Source organism: Caretta caretta, chromosome 18 (genome assembly GCF_965140235.1).
Source record: "Caretta caretta isolate rCarCar2 chromosome 18, rCarCar1.hap1, whole genome shotgun sequence".
Lineage (NCBI taxonomy): Eukaryota > Metazoa > Chordata > Testudines > Cheloniidae > Caretta > Caretta caretta.
Window position 1 is genome coordinate 22,094,035 of NC_134223.1, and position 15,603 is coordinate 22,109,637.

Sequence of the window (15,603 nt, forward strand, 5' to 3'; positions counted from 1 at the left end):
AAACCCGAAGGACAGCACATAAAAAGCTGAAGTCTGTAAGATACTTGGTCTTTAATGAACAAGAAATGAGAAGCTTGTAACCTTGAAGCAATGAGCCGAACATTTGTTTTTAGAAAGACATGTTTGCAAGTGCAGTTTGAAGGCTTTGTGTTAGCTGTTTACTAAAGACAAACCTCCCCACAGCATTTCAAGTGAAAGGAACAGCTACAGACACTTCTAAAACCCTTTGTGCTGTGGCAGCGACCCTCCAAGGAGCTCTCGCACCCCTGGAGTCATCCAGATCACGACAGAAAAAATCAAACATTTTGCAAAGGTATTTTGGGCCTTGCTCCCCAGAATTAGGGTTAGGAGCCATGTCATCTTTGTCCCTGTGTGTTTGTACCACTGGTGAGCTGGTATCTATCAATGAGATGCAGGAGCACAGAGGCAGGAATTCAAGTACAGGTGAGGTTTCCCCAAACTACAAAGGGCAAAAAGTTTGCCTTTCCTTTCCCATGACTCTGAGGGGGAATTTGCCCACTCCAGTATTTATAAAGCAGTCAGCGACAGCTAGGAGAGAACATGGAAATGGAAGAATGCAGGACAAGAAGTGATATGGCCAGTGATGTTCTGAACTCATTCAGCTACTGCTCCCCAAAGAAAAGCAGCCGTGACATTACTGGCTCGCTCCTGGTTCCCCCTGGCTCCAGACCAGCTGAATCACCCAGAGCGCTGGGGACAACTACTCCCTTGCCCTCTCAGGGTAGCATTCTCTGCCCTAGGAGCTATGGCCATTTTAAACAACAACAGTAGAATACTGAGGTGTAACTGCATTAACAGATCGGACAGATGTAGACAGTTATCAAGGCTAAATGAAACTGGCACAGCAGAGCAGAAATGCAACACTGGACAGCGAGCGGACGACAGCAGCCAGAATTTGGCAAGTTCACATGCTAGCAAGTAACTCACATTCACATACCTAAGGCAGCGGTAACATTTAGGGCGTAGGGCAGGGGCAGGCAAACTTTTTGGCCCTTGGGCCACATCTGGGAATGGAAATTGTATGGTGGGCCATGAATGCTCATGAAATTGGAGTTAGTATGTGGGAGGGGATGAGGACTCCGGCTGGGGATGAGGGGTTTGGGGTGTAGGAGGGTACTCCAGGCTGGGACCGAGGGTTTTGGAGGGCGGGAGGAGGTCAGAGGTGCAGGCTGTGGGTGGCGCTTACCTCAAGCAGCTCCTGGAAGCAGCGGCATGTGCCCCCTCCAGCTCCTATGTAGAGGCACAGCCATCCGCAGGGGCCTCCCCTGCAGCTCCCGCAGCAGCATGTCCCCCCTCCAACTCCTATGGGGAGGCGTGGCCAGGTGGCTCTGCACGCTGCCCTGTTGGCTGGCGCCACACCTGCAGCTCCCATTGGCTGTGGTTCCTGGCCAATGGGAGTGTGGGGGTGACGCTTGGGGCAGGGACAGCATATGGAGCCCCCTGGCTGCCCCTACACATAGGAGCCGGAGGGAGGACATGTCGCTGCTTACGGGAGACGCGCGGAGCCACAGCATGTGCAGAGCAAGGCAAGACCCTGGCCCCACTCCCCAACCACAGCACCAGAGCAGGGCAAGCTCCAGACCCCGCTCCCCGGCAGTAGCTCGAGGGCCAGATTAAAATGTCTGCTGGCTGGATGCAGATGCCCAGCTGGCACTGGGAGAGTCATCTATAAATAACCCCTTTCTTACCTTGCTGTCCAGGGGCTCCAGAAGCTGCCCATCTGTGTGTGTGTGGGGGTGGGGGGGTGGGAGAGAGAGACTACCTGGAGTTGGTTGTGTGTGTTAGATCCCCTTAAAGAGGGATCAAAACCAAGCAGAGAAACACCCAAACACCCTGCAGACTCAGCTTTGGAGAACTGCACAACCCTGGCGTGGCTCCTCTTGGCACGTCTCAAGGCAGGACAGTTGCCTTTTGCCTCCCCTGGGCATCCAAACTGTGACAGTGAATCAGCCTGCTGGGACATTTTTCTTGTGTACTCAGTGGTTTCCTAGCAATCACTGTGGCTCCGCAGGCCAGACAGCCAAAGCTGAGTCAAGGGCTCCAAATGTGGTCATAGTCTATCGCTGATCTCCTGTGTTATTCTGCAGCAAAATTACAGGCTTAAGATGGGGAGATGCCAGGAAAGACGTGTGGGCTTTTGACCAGACCTGCTCAGCCCAACACAAATACGAGTCTGACCAGAGTAGCTAAGAACAGGAAACGTACAGGAAACATGAAGCCCACTGGCCAGGCAGGCTCCATCCTCCCTAACACCATGACTCTCTTGAAAATTGGCTCATTCGAGTGATTCTAGCCTCAGCACAGAAATAGCCCAAATCACCCTTTTCAGAGCAACGGGGGCGACCAGAAAGCACTGGGTAGTACCTTCTGTTTGTGAAAGGAGCGAGGCCTTACAACAAGAAGTTATTCTTGTGCTGCTCCACAACCCGGGGCTTCACATAATGCAGCACAAAGGTTGAGCTCTTTAAATGAAGAATTCTTACCACCAGCTGTGGAACAGGTAGAGGCTTCCCCTCCTTGCTCAGGGATACATAGGTAAAGAATGCACTGACAGCGCGATATCTTTCTTTAGGCTCATCAACAAAAGGATCAGCATCAACGAAGACCTCAATCTCCATGGATTTATTGCTCGTGAAGGTCATGCGTCCGGAAATAGTAATGATACAACCTGCAAAACACAGATGGCTTGGTTAATCAGTGGCTCCCACAGTGGCAGCAGGAAACAATAGCCATCCATTACTTAGACTGTTAAAACACTATACGGCTAAATGGGCTAACATTAGGGTTAGGAGCAACTGAAAGGCTAGACCGATTTTTTGTTAGGTAACAAAAGAGGAACGACAAGTCTTGGAATATTTCTTTCCAACTGTCGCTGTTATTTTTGTTTCCCTTTCTCTGGTTGTGGGAATTTCCACACTCCAGGATGGCACTAGCCAGCTGAGAGGAGTAACTGATATCTTGTCTAGCCAGGCAAACTCAGTCTCTATCTGGAATGTCTGCAACCAAATGCCAGTCAACCTACAGTACCATATCCTTTATTAAGGTGTCAACAGTCAACCTCCACTATGGAGCACCTTTCACAACAGGCTCTGACTGCACCCCGAGCACCCGTGTGAGCTAAGAGACATAGCGATTTCTCCCACCACTGAAATGCATCCATCTCTCAGGCAGAACATGGCTGCTGTTAGCACAAGAGCAAAACAATACCAGTTTAGGACAGGAAACGAGGAATACAATTTACAACGGGAAGCTCAGGGGGAATTTAGGGAGGTAAGATATTTGGAATTTGGTCATATCATGGCAACTCCACTATTCTACTAGCAGTGCCACAGGAGCTACAAAGGACGACAAGAGATCGGGATTTTGGTTTTGTATCTTCTCTGTAATACAGCATTGCTTCCCATCACCATGCTGGGGCAATGACTGCAAGGGAAGAGTAGCACCAACCGAATCACAAAAACACCTTCCTGGAGCGTCCAGCCAGGCAGTTTCCCTTCAGTGCACAGCTCTGAACAGACCCAACTAAGCCTGAGAGATCAGATAGGATCAAAGCACAGGGGGTATGGAGTATGGCTGGAGGAGTTCACGTACACGGAAACTAGAGCAGAACAAACATTGGCTGCATAATGACATTTGTTGAAATCTGCCTGTAACCTGCTGACCTGAAATGTAACTATTAATTCTAGGGCCAATCATTCTGGATTTTAACCGAAGGCATAGTAGGTAAACCACGTTCCACCGCATGCACGGATATCAAAGCGAGTTAGTTGGGATGTGGAGCTGGATACTTCAGCAGAGAAAATGGAGCTGAGCTCTCCCAGGACTGGTACGAGGAGAGGTTTTTCTGGGATGGGAAAGAAGCTGTAGTAGTGTGAGGGACCTTGCTATGTAGTATATTTAAATATCAGTCCTGTGCTTAAAGGCAGGAAGGGGTTCTTTGCCATATCATATTTCGGCAATGGGTCAGGGCGACAGGGGCTCCACGGCACTGAAAAAGGTCCATGTAGCTTTAAGATCTACCCTGGGCTGATACTCAATGTTCTGTAGCAATAGCAGGAGAGATGGGGCATGAAGGCAGCCTTGGACAGGCTGTTGCACACACAGCTGTAATGACAGTGCGTCCAACATCAAAGCATTGTACAAACGTTAGCCAATCCTCAACCGCCCACTGAGGCAGGTGAGCATGAACCTTCTTTCAGAGACAGGAAACTGAGGCACAGACACACCAGGTATGTCCAGCTCCCCAGAGTTCAGGCCTAAAACTTAGGTGTTCCTGTTTCCCAGTCCTGAGCTCAATCCATTAGATCACAGTGCTATGAGGTCTGGCAATGGGGGAGGTTTAGGTTGGATATTAGGAAAAACTTTTTCACTAGGAGGGTGGTGAAACACTGGAATGCATTACCTAGGGAGGTGGTGGAATCCCCTTCCTTAGGAGTTTTTAAGGTCAGGCTTGACAAAGCCCTGGCTGGGATGATTTAGTTGGGATTGGTCCTGCTCTGGGCAGGGGGTTGGACTAGATGGCCTCCAGAGGTCCCTTCCAACTCTGTTATTCTATGATTCTTTGATGCTAGAAGAGGAAAGAGGAGATGCACTGTTTGTATACCAGGACTATGGATGGACTCCCCTACACACTTTAGGCCACGACTGACTGCCTCAAGCAATGAGCATGCATAATATGGCAGCTTTTGGGGGCACAGCCCCATGGAGAGGCCTAAAGTCCTTCTACCCCATCGCCCTGAGAAAGTGTTCTGTTTTGAACACACTTCCCACATTAGGGACATTCCTGAAAATACACGTCTATGTGGAACAAAACCGAACAGGCGGAGTCTCTGGCAGACTCAGGAGATGGTCTCCACGTGCTATGCAGACAGAACGCATTAGTCGTAACTAACGGTTCGCAGCATACGGGTCTTTCGGAAAAGTTGCAGTTCACCATAGAATCTGAACTTGGAGTGCTGCAGCGAGTCTCTCTGTTCAGTCTCCCGCCGAACCTACTCCTCATTCGCGTTGGCTTAGCCAAATGCAGATGCACTTCACATTTTTAACAATTAAACTTTTTTTTGAAGTGGGATTGCACTTTTATTTCAGTACAAAAATACAGTCTCTGCCCCTTAAGTGGAAGAACCAATGCAGCACATGGACTAGTGACTAGTAATTTAGGAGACAAATAGTTAAGGGAGGAGATGTGCAGAAAATCAGCGACGGATAGATTCACCTAATGAGTTTTGATATTTAAAAGAAAAACCAGCAGGCTCCCCATGCTAATCATTGCCATGACCTATCATTTGAAACCTACTTTGTAAGATGAATAAGTAGAAATGAATTCCAATATATTTCACTTATAATGGAACACAAATACGGTCAAACTCCACAATGAAGATAATCACATTTTCTCAGAACTGTTACAGAACAGCAGAATACATACCAGACTGCAGTAATGTAACTTAAATAGCAATCAGTGCTAGTTTGGCTGTATGATAAACGTACTGCAGGTCAATTGTATTAGAATCTCTTTCTGGACTATGGGGCTCCTGTCTTAGCTTCTTTGTTTTCTGGGACTCCATTACATCCTGTTACTGTAACATTTCTGTGCACATCTTGAGACCAAATGAAGGTAGGAACTGCCATATTAGAGCAGGCCAACGGTCCATAATATCCAGGCTCCCATCACAGGCCACAGTCAGTAGCTGATGCCTCAGAGGAAGCCAAAGTTCAAACCGAACGTGCACTGTGCTTCACATGGGGGACCAAGCCAACTCTCCAACACATCCCATACGGAAAGAATGGCTGCACTATGGTACACTGCAGCGCTCCCTCTTTCTCGGGTTCTGAGGTATGGAGAAGGACAGAGTGCCTTCAGGGTAAACCTAATCAGAAAGGGGAAACACCACAAGGATGGACACCCACAGCCTTCAGCCACAAGCCCCTTACCTAAATGGAGAGACGTCATCTTGCCTAAATCAAACGATTGCCAGCTATAAAGTCCAATGGAACAGCACTGCAGAGCTTACAGCACCAAAGTAACACTCAGAACCTTTCACCAGGGAACAGGGACAATGTTTTGGGCACGTACAGCCCTTTCCCTGTGCATCGTGCCATGAAAGGGTAGGCACAAATTGCCACCTCATTTCTACCATGCTAAGGTGCCTCGGGGCTTGCCAAATCATTTAGGTGATTATGAAGTGCTTATTGAACCTATAACTGTGAACTCTCTACAGCTGTCACTGAGTTAATGCAACCCACCAGCATGAAGAATCCTACACACTGACATGCCGAAAAGGATATTTCGCTTTCAATACATGTCATTAACAAGGGTCTCATTTAGGGATTTATACTCACTGCATTCTTGGTAGGATGTTCCAGAAATCCCCCAACAGACAAATCACAGATATTGAGGGGGGTGAACTTTGCTTTTTCCAAGTGCCAATCACACCAAAATGTCTGGCATCAAACAAGTCCTGACAATGGCTAACCAAACCTTCACAAGGGAGATACAATCCCAAGAGTAGATTTCTTGAAGTATTTGCTGCTTAAATTACCTTGGCCCTATAGGAAAGATTTTTCTCTGTGAATAAGGGGTATGGTAAAGTTACATGTGTCTGGAGCTGCTGGATTAACATCAAAATTTAATATAATCAACTGCCAAACATTTCAAGACTGCCTGTATTGCTTGACTAAGATTGCAAATAGCTGTAGGAGATCATGCGTGTTTACACAACACCTTGAAACCACGCACCAGACTACACAATAGAGCACCGTAAGTATGTTATCCAAAATAGTTACTATAAAAGGTAGTAAACTATTCCAAAGGCATTCAAGAATGCATGTGATCTCACTTAGGATTGAACAAAGGAAACCTACAAAGCCACAGAATTAAGTCCTTACTTCCTGTAGGAAACAGAGACCTCGCCATCTTCCACTCCAAGGGCAGGGCACACTTCAACTGTCCTTCAGCATGAGCACAGAACACCACGTGTATGACGTATTTACCACGCGAAAGCCCTACCAGTACAAAACACTCCACTGCACATACAATTCTCCCCCTGGGAAAACTAAGAGAAAGCAAACCACCCGTAACAGATGGCAGTCGCGTTGCTTGATGAGCTACTGGAAGCTCGTTGATGAGGTGGCTTAGACCCCAAATGGAACCAAATTAGGCTGCCAGCAGTAGCAGCTGGAAAAGGAGCAGCAGCTAAAACCGTGAAGTCTGCTTCTCTTCCAAATGACACAACTGGCGAAGTATTGATGGCATATCACCAGGTATAAATGCAAAGAAAAGAGTGTCGCTTCTCTCAAGCTGGTACAGTCGATCCCTACGTAACATGCACATTACGTGCACGAGGGGATCTTGTATACTTCAGACGAAAAAAAAACTGCTTGAGCCAGAGGAAACAAAGTTAGGAATTCATTGAAAATTACAAAGCAAAGGCCAACTGAAGTGGGAAAACATGTCGTACCCTGCACTGAACGAGCCGGACCCAAGTTGGTCTCATGTGACGCTCGTCAATGTAGAGTCATTACTTGAAAAATCGTTACAGTATAAGCCCGTCCATGGTGGAGCTGCCCCTCTAAATTTATGTAACTTTAAACTCAGCTGTCCAAGCTGCCACCTCGAGGGAATCCCCGCCGGGTAACAGTCAGTCTAGCACAAACAGGTCTCGGGAAGAAGGGGCAGAAAATGGCCACCATTTTTTCCCCCCTTACCCTCACTCAGTGAGACAGTGTCTCTCATGCTCACACATACAGAACAGCAGCACTGTTAATCAACTAAGCAACGCAAGCTCTGTCTTAGAAAGACAGTTATTTGGATCAAGAGGTGAATTCACGTTCATTCCTTCCGGTTTGAAAATTACGCTGTAAAACACCCCGCTTCCAAAACCCACAAACATTCTGGCTTAGGAGAGGGAGGAAGGAGAGAAAATGGGCAATATTTTTTTAGGAAGTTTCTCTGTGGGTAAAATTCATCCCTCCCTGTGCAGAGGCCAGCACAAAACCTATGAACTACTGATGTCCCATTTATGCCCTACTTTGGAGGACTTAATCACAGTCCAGGACCTCTGCATAGGGATGAATCACTAAAATTTGCAGGGCCTGCAAATATCTGGGAGGAGTGAAACTAACTGGAGCTAACTCTGAAATAGACAAAAGTACATAAAAAGCTGGTTTACTTTTCTCCCCCTCCTCCATGGTATTTTAGGGACCAGAGTGGAGAGAACAGAGGAGGGGGAAGAGTTTGAGGTTTGATTACTTTTAAAAAGGAGAGTATGAAGCTGGCAGCATCTCTCGCCCTTTTAGTTTGCTGGAATTCTCTCTCTTCACTCACAGATAGCTTGGAGGGTCAGCAGGGCTATGACTGTAGGCTCAGTAGTATCCAATTCTAAGGTCTCTCCACAAGACAGAGCCTCAAAAGGTAGCTGTGCAAACAGACCCTTCATTTTTGGTTCTCCAGCTAAGTCTAAACTGCATGTCCTGCTTTAACCTTCCCATCCATCTGGTATCTTCACTGCTTTACGATTCCTTTGCAGCACTGCAAGCAGCATCATTACTGAGACTAGAAACAAGGAGTCCACACAATGAATAATTCACAGTCCCAGCGAATGCAGACAAGCCTTCTTGGGAACCCAGCCTCCCCTGTGAACCTTTAGCCAAAATTCTCCATTTGTGACACTGGAATCACGTTCCCAGCTGACAAGTCAAACACAGGATTGTGACCTCAGGTAGGGAATAAGCAGGAGATGAACCTCTCAAAGCACTGAAAAATCACATGCTCCTACAAACGGGCCTACAGGGAAGAAACAAAGGAGGCACTGTAGGAGGTAGAGACCACTCTGAACAGAATTTTTCTGAACAGACTCTTCTGTGATATTAATAATCTGGGATTTTATTGCTCTTCCTGGAAAGTTTCTCTGCCTTCATTTTGTTTATTTCATTATTTTGTATTACTCTGCACACTTTGCTCCTCCTTCAGCAAATCCCGACTGTGCCAGGCTGCCCTAAATATTGCATGAGGGAGTGACTCAGATGTGCTAGCCGTTTGGTCAAAGCACTGTAAGCTTTCAAACTTGTGAAGAACATAGGATAATAAATAAAGCTGTGTCTCCCCCTGAGCACCCAGGAGATGAATGAGCATTCCAGATAAGGCCCAGCCATAACTGCCTGGATCCTGCACGAACCCAGACCATACTCTTCCAGATATCTGCTATGGAGGACAGGAGAGGGGGCACACCATTGGAGGTGGCTATGGGTGACGGAAAGGGAATGCTCCACCAGACAATACAAGGCTACTCCAGATTAAAATAGTTTATTTACAGTTGTTAAAAATCAAGCCCAGGCTCACATCAGCAGCCAGCACTTCACAACTTCCTTCCTCCAGTCCAAACCCCAGTGGTCCTGAGCATTTGTCACCTGCAGCCAGCTTGAAGGAGCATCAGTCTGAAATCTAGGATTTATTTAAATAAAGTTACAAGCAGTTTCTGGTACCTCACCAGCCTGAATCTACCTGCCTAGGAAATCTGTTGTAAAAGCACAAGCTAGTTTTTAAGAGATGTTTCTCTCTCCTCTATTGATGGATGACGAGACTCATACAGGAAAAGGGAAACTACTGACCAACTACCCCGGGGAGAGTGTGAAACTGGCTACACAAAGTGCTGCCAAATGCAGAGTAAACTGAAAAGAGAATTTTTTTTCTTTAATCCTGTAGGAATCTCAGGACAGGGCTACACTTGCAGATGTAGAGCGCTTTGAGGTAAACCCACCTTCGGAGAGCACCGTAGGGAAAGCGCTGCAGTCTGTCCACACTGACAGGAAGAAGCACACTAGCGTGGCCACATTTGCAGCAATTGCAGCGGCATTGGGAGCGGTGCATTGTGGGCAGCTATCCCACAGAGCACCTCTTCCCATGCTGGCACTGTGGCTTGTGGGAAGGGGGGACAGGACCCAGAATGCCCTGCACCAACGCCCCGTGATGCATCAGTTCACATCCCAGCAATCCCTGTGCTTCCATCCACATATGGCGCCATCTTTCAACATTTTTTGTACTGCGCGTGCTGTCTTCCCTTTCGGTGTGCGGGAATGGAGCCCGAACTGCTGAGGAGTACGCTGACGAGTCTCGCCAGCACGTCACGTTTGGCAGTTGAGTTATTCCTTAAGATCCAAAGTGACAGTGAGGACTCAGACGATATCGACGCAAGTAACACATACGACACAAGATTGCTTTTGGCATTCACAGACATGCTCACCACCGTAGAACACCACTTTTGGGATCGGGAAACAAGCACTGAGTGGTGGGATCACATAGTCATGCAAATCTGGGATGACGAGCAGTGGCTGCAGAACTTTCGGATGAGAAGCGCCACTTTCATGGGACTGTGTGAGGAGCTCGCCCCCACCCTGCGGCGCAAGGACACGAGATTGAGAGCTGCCCTGACGGCGAAGAAGCGGGTGGCTATTGCCATCTGGAAGTTGGCAACTCCAGACAGCTACCAGTCGGTCGCTAACCAGTTTGGAGAGTGGGGAAATCGACCATTGGAATAATGTTGATGCAAGTTTGCAGGGCCATTAATCACATCCTGCTCAGAAGAACCGTGACTCCTAGTAATGTGCATGAAATTGTGGATGGCTTTGCACAAATGGGTTTCCCTAACTGCAGAGAGGCGATAAAAGGCACACATATTCCAATTCTGGCACCAGCCCACCTAGCCTCCGAGTACATTAATCAGAAGGGGCATTTTTCTATGGTTCTCCAGGCGCTTGTGGATTATTGTGGGCATTTCATTGACATTAACGCAGGGTGGCCCGGTAAGGTGCATGATGCATGCATCTTTCAGAACACTGGCCTGTTCAGGAAGCTGCAAGCCGGGACATTTTTCCCCAGACCAGAAGATCACTGTAGGGGAAGTCGAAATGCCCACTGCGATCCTTGGAGACCCCACTTACCCTTTAATGCCATGGCTCACGAAACCCTACACAGGGAGCCTTGACAGCAGCAAGGAGCGGTTCAACATCAGGCTGAGCCGGTGCAGAATGACTGTGGAGTATGCTTTTGGCTGTTTAAAGGGCCGCTGGCGCTCTCTGTATGGGAAGCTGGACCTGGCCGATGACAGCATCCCTGCGATTATATCCGCATGTTGTACCCTCCATAACATTTGTGAAGGAAGGGTGAATGATTCACTCAGGCATGGAACTCGGAGGTTCAACATCTGGAGGCTGAATTTGAACAGCCAGAGAGCAGGGCTATTAGAGGGGCCCAGCGTGAGGCTGCAAGGATTAGGGTTACCTTGAGGAAGCAATTTGAGGCTGAAAGCCACCAGTAATGTCTGGTGCCCTGCACGGGAGTGGTTCCATGGTAGTGCTCTGCCTGCATGGCTACGAGTGCCTGGATAGAGTCCTCTTGGTGCTTCATTATGCTTATCAGCTGATCCGTGCTTTGCTGCCGGAGCACCGTGCTTTTGTGCTGGCGTGACTCATTCTGCTGGCAGATCCTCCTTTCACTGTCCCACCACTCCTGCACTTTTTGATTTTCATTACTTGAATGCTGCATTACTTCATGCAACATGTCTTCCTTGCTTCTACGTGGCCTCTTTCTGATTCTTTGGAGTCTTTCGGCAGGTGATAACACAGTCAGCTGAGATCTCAAGGTTGCATCTGTAAAGGCAAAATGCAACACTTGACAGAGGCAGCATTGTTCACAACAGACAGAGCAATGATTCCCCCGTATTTAAGGGCAAGCACAGTCTACACAATAGCATAATTTGCCCATCCCAAAGCAAGCGCACATAACCCACGGGAGCCCCAAAATGGTGAGTAAGCACAGGGTCAAGCGTGACTGATTGTTTCATGGCTGTACTGTCCTCTGGGTATCTGTGCCTTGTGGAGAGCCAACAGCGGCAGGGGGCCCCTATACTGAACACTGTCCCCACGTTTTCCACAGGAGTTCATCCTGGAAGATCTCACTGCTGAGGGTGACCTGGGAAGCAAGGGACAGTCTTCTACTGCAATGCGGCTTCTGCCCTGGCCCACCTGCAACTTGCCTGTGTGCAGCAATGGTCCTCCCGCCCCTCACGGCACAGTGGCATGGACAAGTTAGCCTTATTGGGACAAGGAATAAAGCGGCTCTCCCAAGAAACCTGCACAAGCACATTGCCCAAGTTCTGGATGAGACCTTTGAAAAGATCACTGAGGCCAATTACTACGATGCGAGAGAGCAAATCAACGCCCTATTCCGCATCTAGGCATGCATGCAGCCCTAACCCTCCTAGCCCCAAGAGCCCGCACTTTCTCCCCAAAATAAAAGCCGCTTACCGGGAACCTCCTCTGGTGTTTGTCCTTGTCCAGGCACCGGCCACTGCGACTGGCTACCTTCCTCCTGGCTTGAGAACAGCCCCTGGCTGCATGCATCTAGGGATTCTGGGGTGTCTTCCTCCACCTCAGCACCCTCGCTCCCCCTTTGCTCCTCCTCCTCCTGCCTTGTTGAACTGGGCTCTGAAGTGTCCATGGTGGTACTCAGAGTGGAAGTGGGGTCGGCCCCAAGTATCGTGTCCAGCTCTTTGTAGAAAGGGCAGGTCGTGGGGGCAGCACTGGAGCGGCTGTTTGCCTCGTGGGCTTTGTGGTAGGCATTCCGCAGCTTCTTCATTTTAACCCTGCACTGCAGTGCGTCCCGGTCATGGCCCCTTTCCATCATGGCCCTTGATAGCTGCCCGAAGGTATTGTAATCCCTACGGCTGGAGTGCAGCTGGGACTGGACAGCTTCCTCTCTCCCAAACACCGATGAGGTCCAGCACCTCGCCATTGCTCCATACTGGTGCTCGCGTGGCACGTGGAGGCATGATCACCTGGAAAGATTTGCTGAGAGCACTCCATGCCTGGCTGAGCAAACGGGAAGGGGATTTTCAAAATTCACAGAGAATTTAAACGGTGGGTCTGATGGTTGGTCACCTGAGGGCAGGGCAGTAGAGTTCAAAGTGATGACCAGAGTGGCTAGAACTGGCATTGTGGGACACTTCTGGAGGCCGATCAGAGCGCACTAATAGACCAGGGAGTCCACACTGGCACCATGGCGCTCCAGCGGGGTGCACCAAACGTTATTCCACTCACCGAGGTGGATCACCAGCAACACTGTAGCCGCGGAGTCGGAGCACTCTACGTGCCTTGCCAGTGTGGATGGGTAGTGAGCTAGGGCTCCCGGGGCTCCTTTAATGTGCTATAACTCACAAGTGTAGCCAAGCCCTGAGGTGTTAATTGTAACAATAGTAGGTAAAAAGAAAAGGAGTACTTGTGGCACCTTAGAGACTAACCAATTTATTTGAGCATGAGCTTTCGTGAGCTACAGTAGCTCACGAAAGCTCATGCTCAAATAAATTGGTTAGTCTCTAAGGTGCCACAAGTCCTCCTTTTCTTTTTGCGAATACAGACTAACACGGCTGTTCCTCTGAAATAGTAGGTAAATAATTTGCAGGAAGAGGTGCGATTTCCCTTGGGGCTGTCCCTTTTACATAGGGCAACAGCTAGAATCTCTTGTAATGTTCTAAGTACGACTTCTCTTGCTCCTGGACTGAAACGGCGACATTTGCCACAGTGCTGGCACACATGATACAGAATAGGTAAGGAACAGGTGGGTTTCTTGAAGGGAAGGATGCTCACTGTCAGCATGTGGAAATCATTTAATTTGATCCAACCTGCTTCTGAAATGTCAATAGTTATTTCTGCCTCATGTCTCCTACTGCACCCCCCAAAAACAAACTCTGACAGAGTCAGAGCACTCATTGGGCACGTTTTCCAGGTTCTCTGTAGCTCTTGGAGACTTCCACAGTGCTCAACAAAGACATACTGAGACACTTTCAATCCTGGTGTAAGTGGGAGCAAATCTATTCGCGTTAGGGACACTGCAGCACCATTCAGCAGGTCTGAATTCGGCCAACTGCTTTTATTGAACTGGCCATTGCACCGCCACTGAGGTTCTCCATTTTAAAGCACTGGGCAGCAACACATGAAGAGAAGGCAATTGCTATAGTCCTGAAGGTTTCTCTAACCAGATGGGGATGTCCCCTTTGGGAACTCCAGCTAGAGTCTCCATGGAGCGACAATATGCCAAAGGGATGAAGCAGCAAAAAGGGTAAAAAACATTAACTTGCCCTGACCCTGGCCTGATGTTGTACATTACAGACATCTAACAGCCCATTATTTAAGCTAGATACGCTTCAAGGAATTCTGTCCCAGGAGATGGCTACGAAACACAAAGGAATAAGACTGTTCTGTGTTCACGCGGGGACTCTTTCAGTCTGAATTTACAGAAATTTTCCACTACGTCCAAACTGTTAATTGAACTGGGAAAGCCTGGGTTTTGGGAGACAGCTTCTCTCCACTCAGGGATGAGGCAATCTGACCCACATTTTCTCCTGTAAATGGCTTAAAAGCTATTTAATGAAATTTAACCTTTTGTTTTTTTTAAACATTCCTATGCAATTTCAGCTCCTTAAGGAAAAGAGGTGTTTTTCTTTACATTTCAGATTTTAAACCAACTGAAGCCAGAAGCAGAGCAAGTGACCTGTATACTAAGTTTACATTTTGTAGCTTCATGCATTTCCCTTAGGGAAACACATTATAAAAACAGAGCGTGGAGTAAAAGTGATCTCTGAAAAGAGCCATGATACAGTAGTAGAAAAAACAAAGGAAATGCCCAAGATGGGGTTGAGTTTAAAGGTAACATTTTCTAAAAAGGGACATTTTTCTTTAATCATACGAGTGCGTCCACAAGCACTGGGCCTGACTCTGGAAGCAAAACTCCCCTTGACTTAAACAAAAGCCCACTCAGTCCTGTAAGCTTAGGCCTGGGTTTTGTGGGAGGTTAAATAAGAGCTTCTTTTCATTTTCATGAGAGTCCTGAGGGTGCTGCTGATTGGATGGGTCATGCACTCCACATGAAACCCTTGAGTTAGGGAGAGGGAAAGACAGCCAGTTGGCAACTTGGGAGGTGTTTTATACTTTGTTATTTAAGGACATTACTCAATGAAAGGAGCTACAGTAGAAGTCCTCGTTTCCATTCTGATTTGACACATCAATTACTAAAATCCAAGAAACCGCATGTTCAGTTGGCACCAACAAATCACAATGTACCAACCTAAAAATGTTAATTTGCCCACATTTTGGGGAGAGAGGTAGACTATTCGGCCACTTCCATTCAGATGTAGAAGTGTACGTTAACATAAGAATGGCCATACTGGGTTACTCCAATGGTCCATCTAGCTCAGTAGCCACTGTTGGGAGACAGGATGATACCAGATGTTTCAGAGCCAATGAACAGAACAGAGCAATTATCATCGAGTGATCCATCCGGACGTCCAGTCCCAGCTTCCGGCAGTCAGAGGTTTAGGGACACCCAGAGCATAGGGCTGCATCCCTGATAATCTTGGTGCCACTGATGGACCTATCCTCCAGGAACTTATTTAATTTTTTTGAACCCACATACATTTTTGGCCTTCACAATGTTCACTAGCAACAAGTTCTATATGTTGACTGTGCATTATGTGAAATACTTCCTTATGTCTGTTTTAAAAACTTGCCGCCTATTAATTTCACTGGATGACC

The 15,603-nt window shown here is 47.8% G+C and overlaps 1 protein-coding gene across 3 annotated transcripts in view; it reads right to left on the bottom strand.

The window, feature by feature from the left end:
• Positions 1–15,603, bottom strand: part of ACOT7 (acyl-CoA thioesterase 7) — a 106,202-nt gene that overhangs the window by 17,686 nt on the left and 72,913 nt on the right. For all 3 annotated transcript variants that reach the window (XM_048824966.2, XM_048824965.2, XM_075120982.1), the window contains one exon: positions 2,505–2,689. In XM_048824966.2, the coding sequence (XP_048680923.1) occupies positions 2,505–2,689 (185 nt within the window). The remainder of the gene's footprint in view (positions 1–2,504; positions 2,690–15,603) is intronic.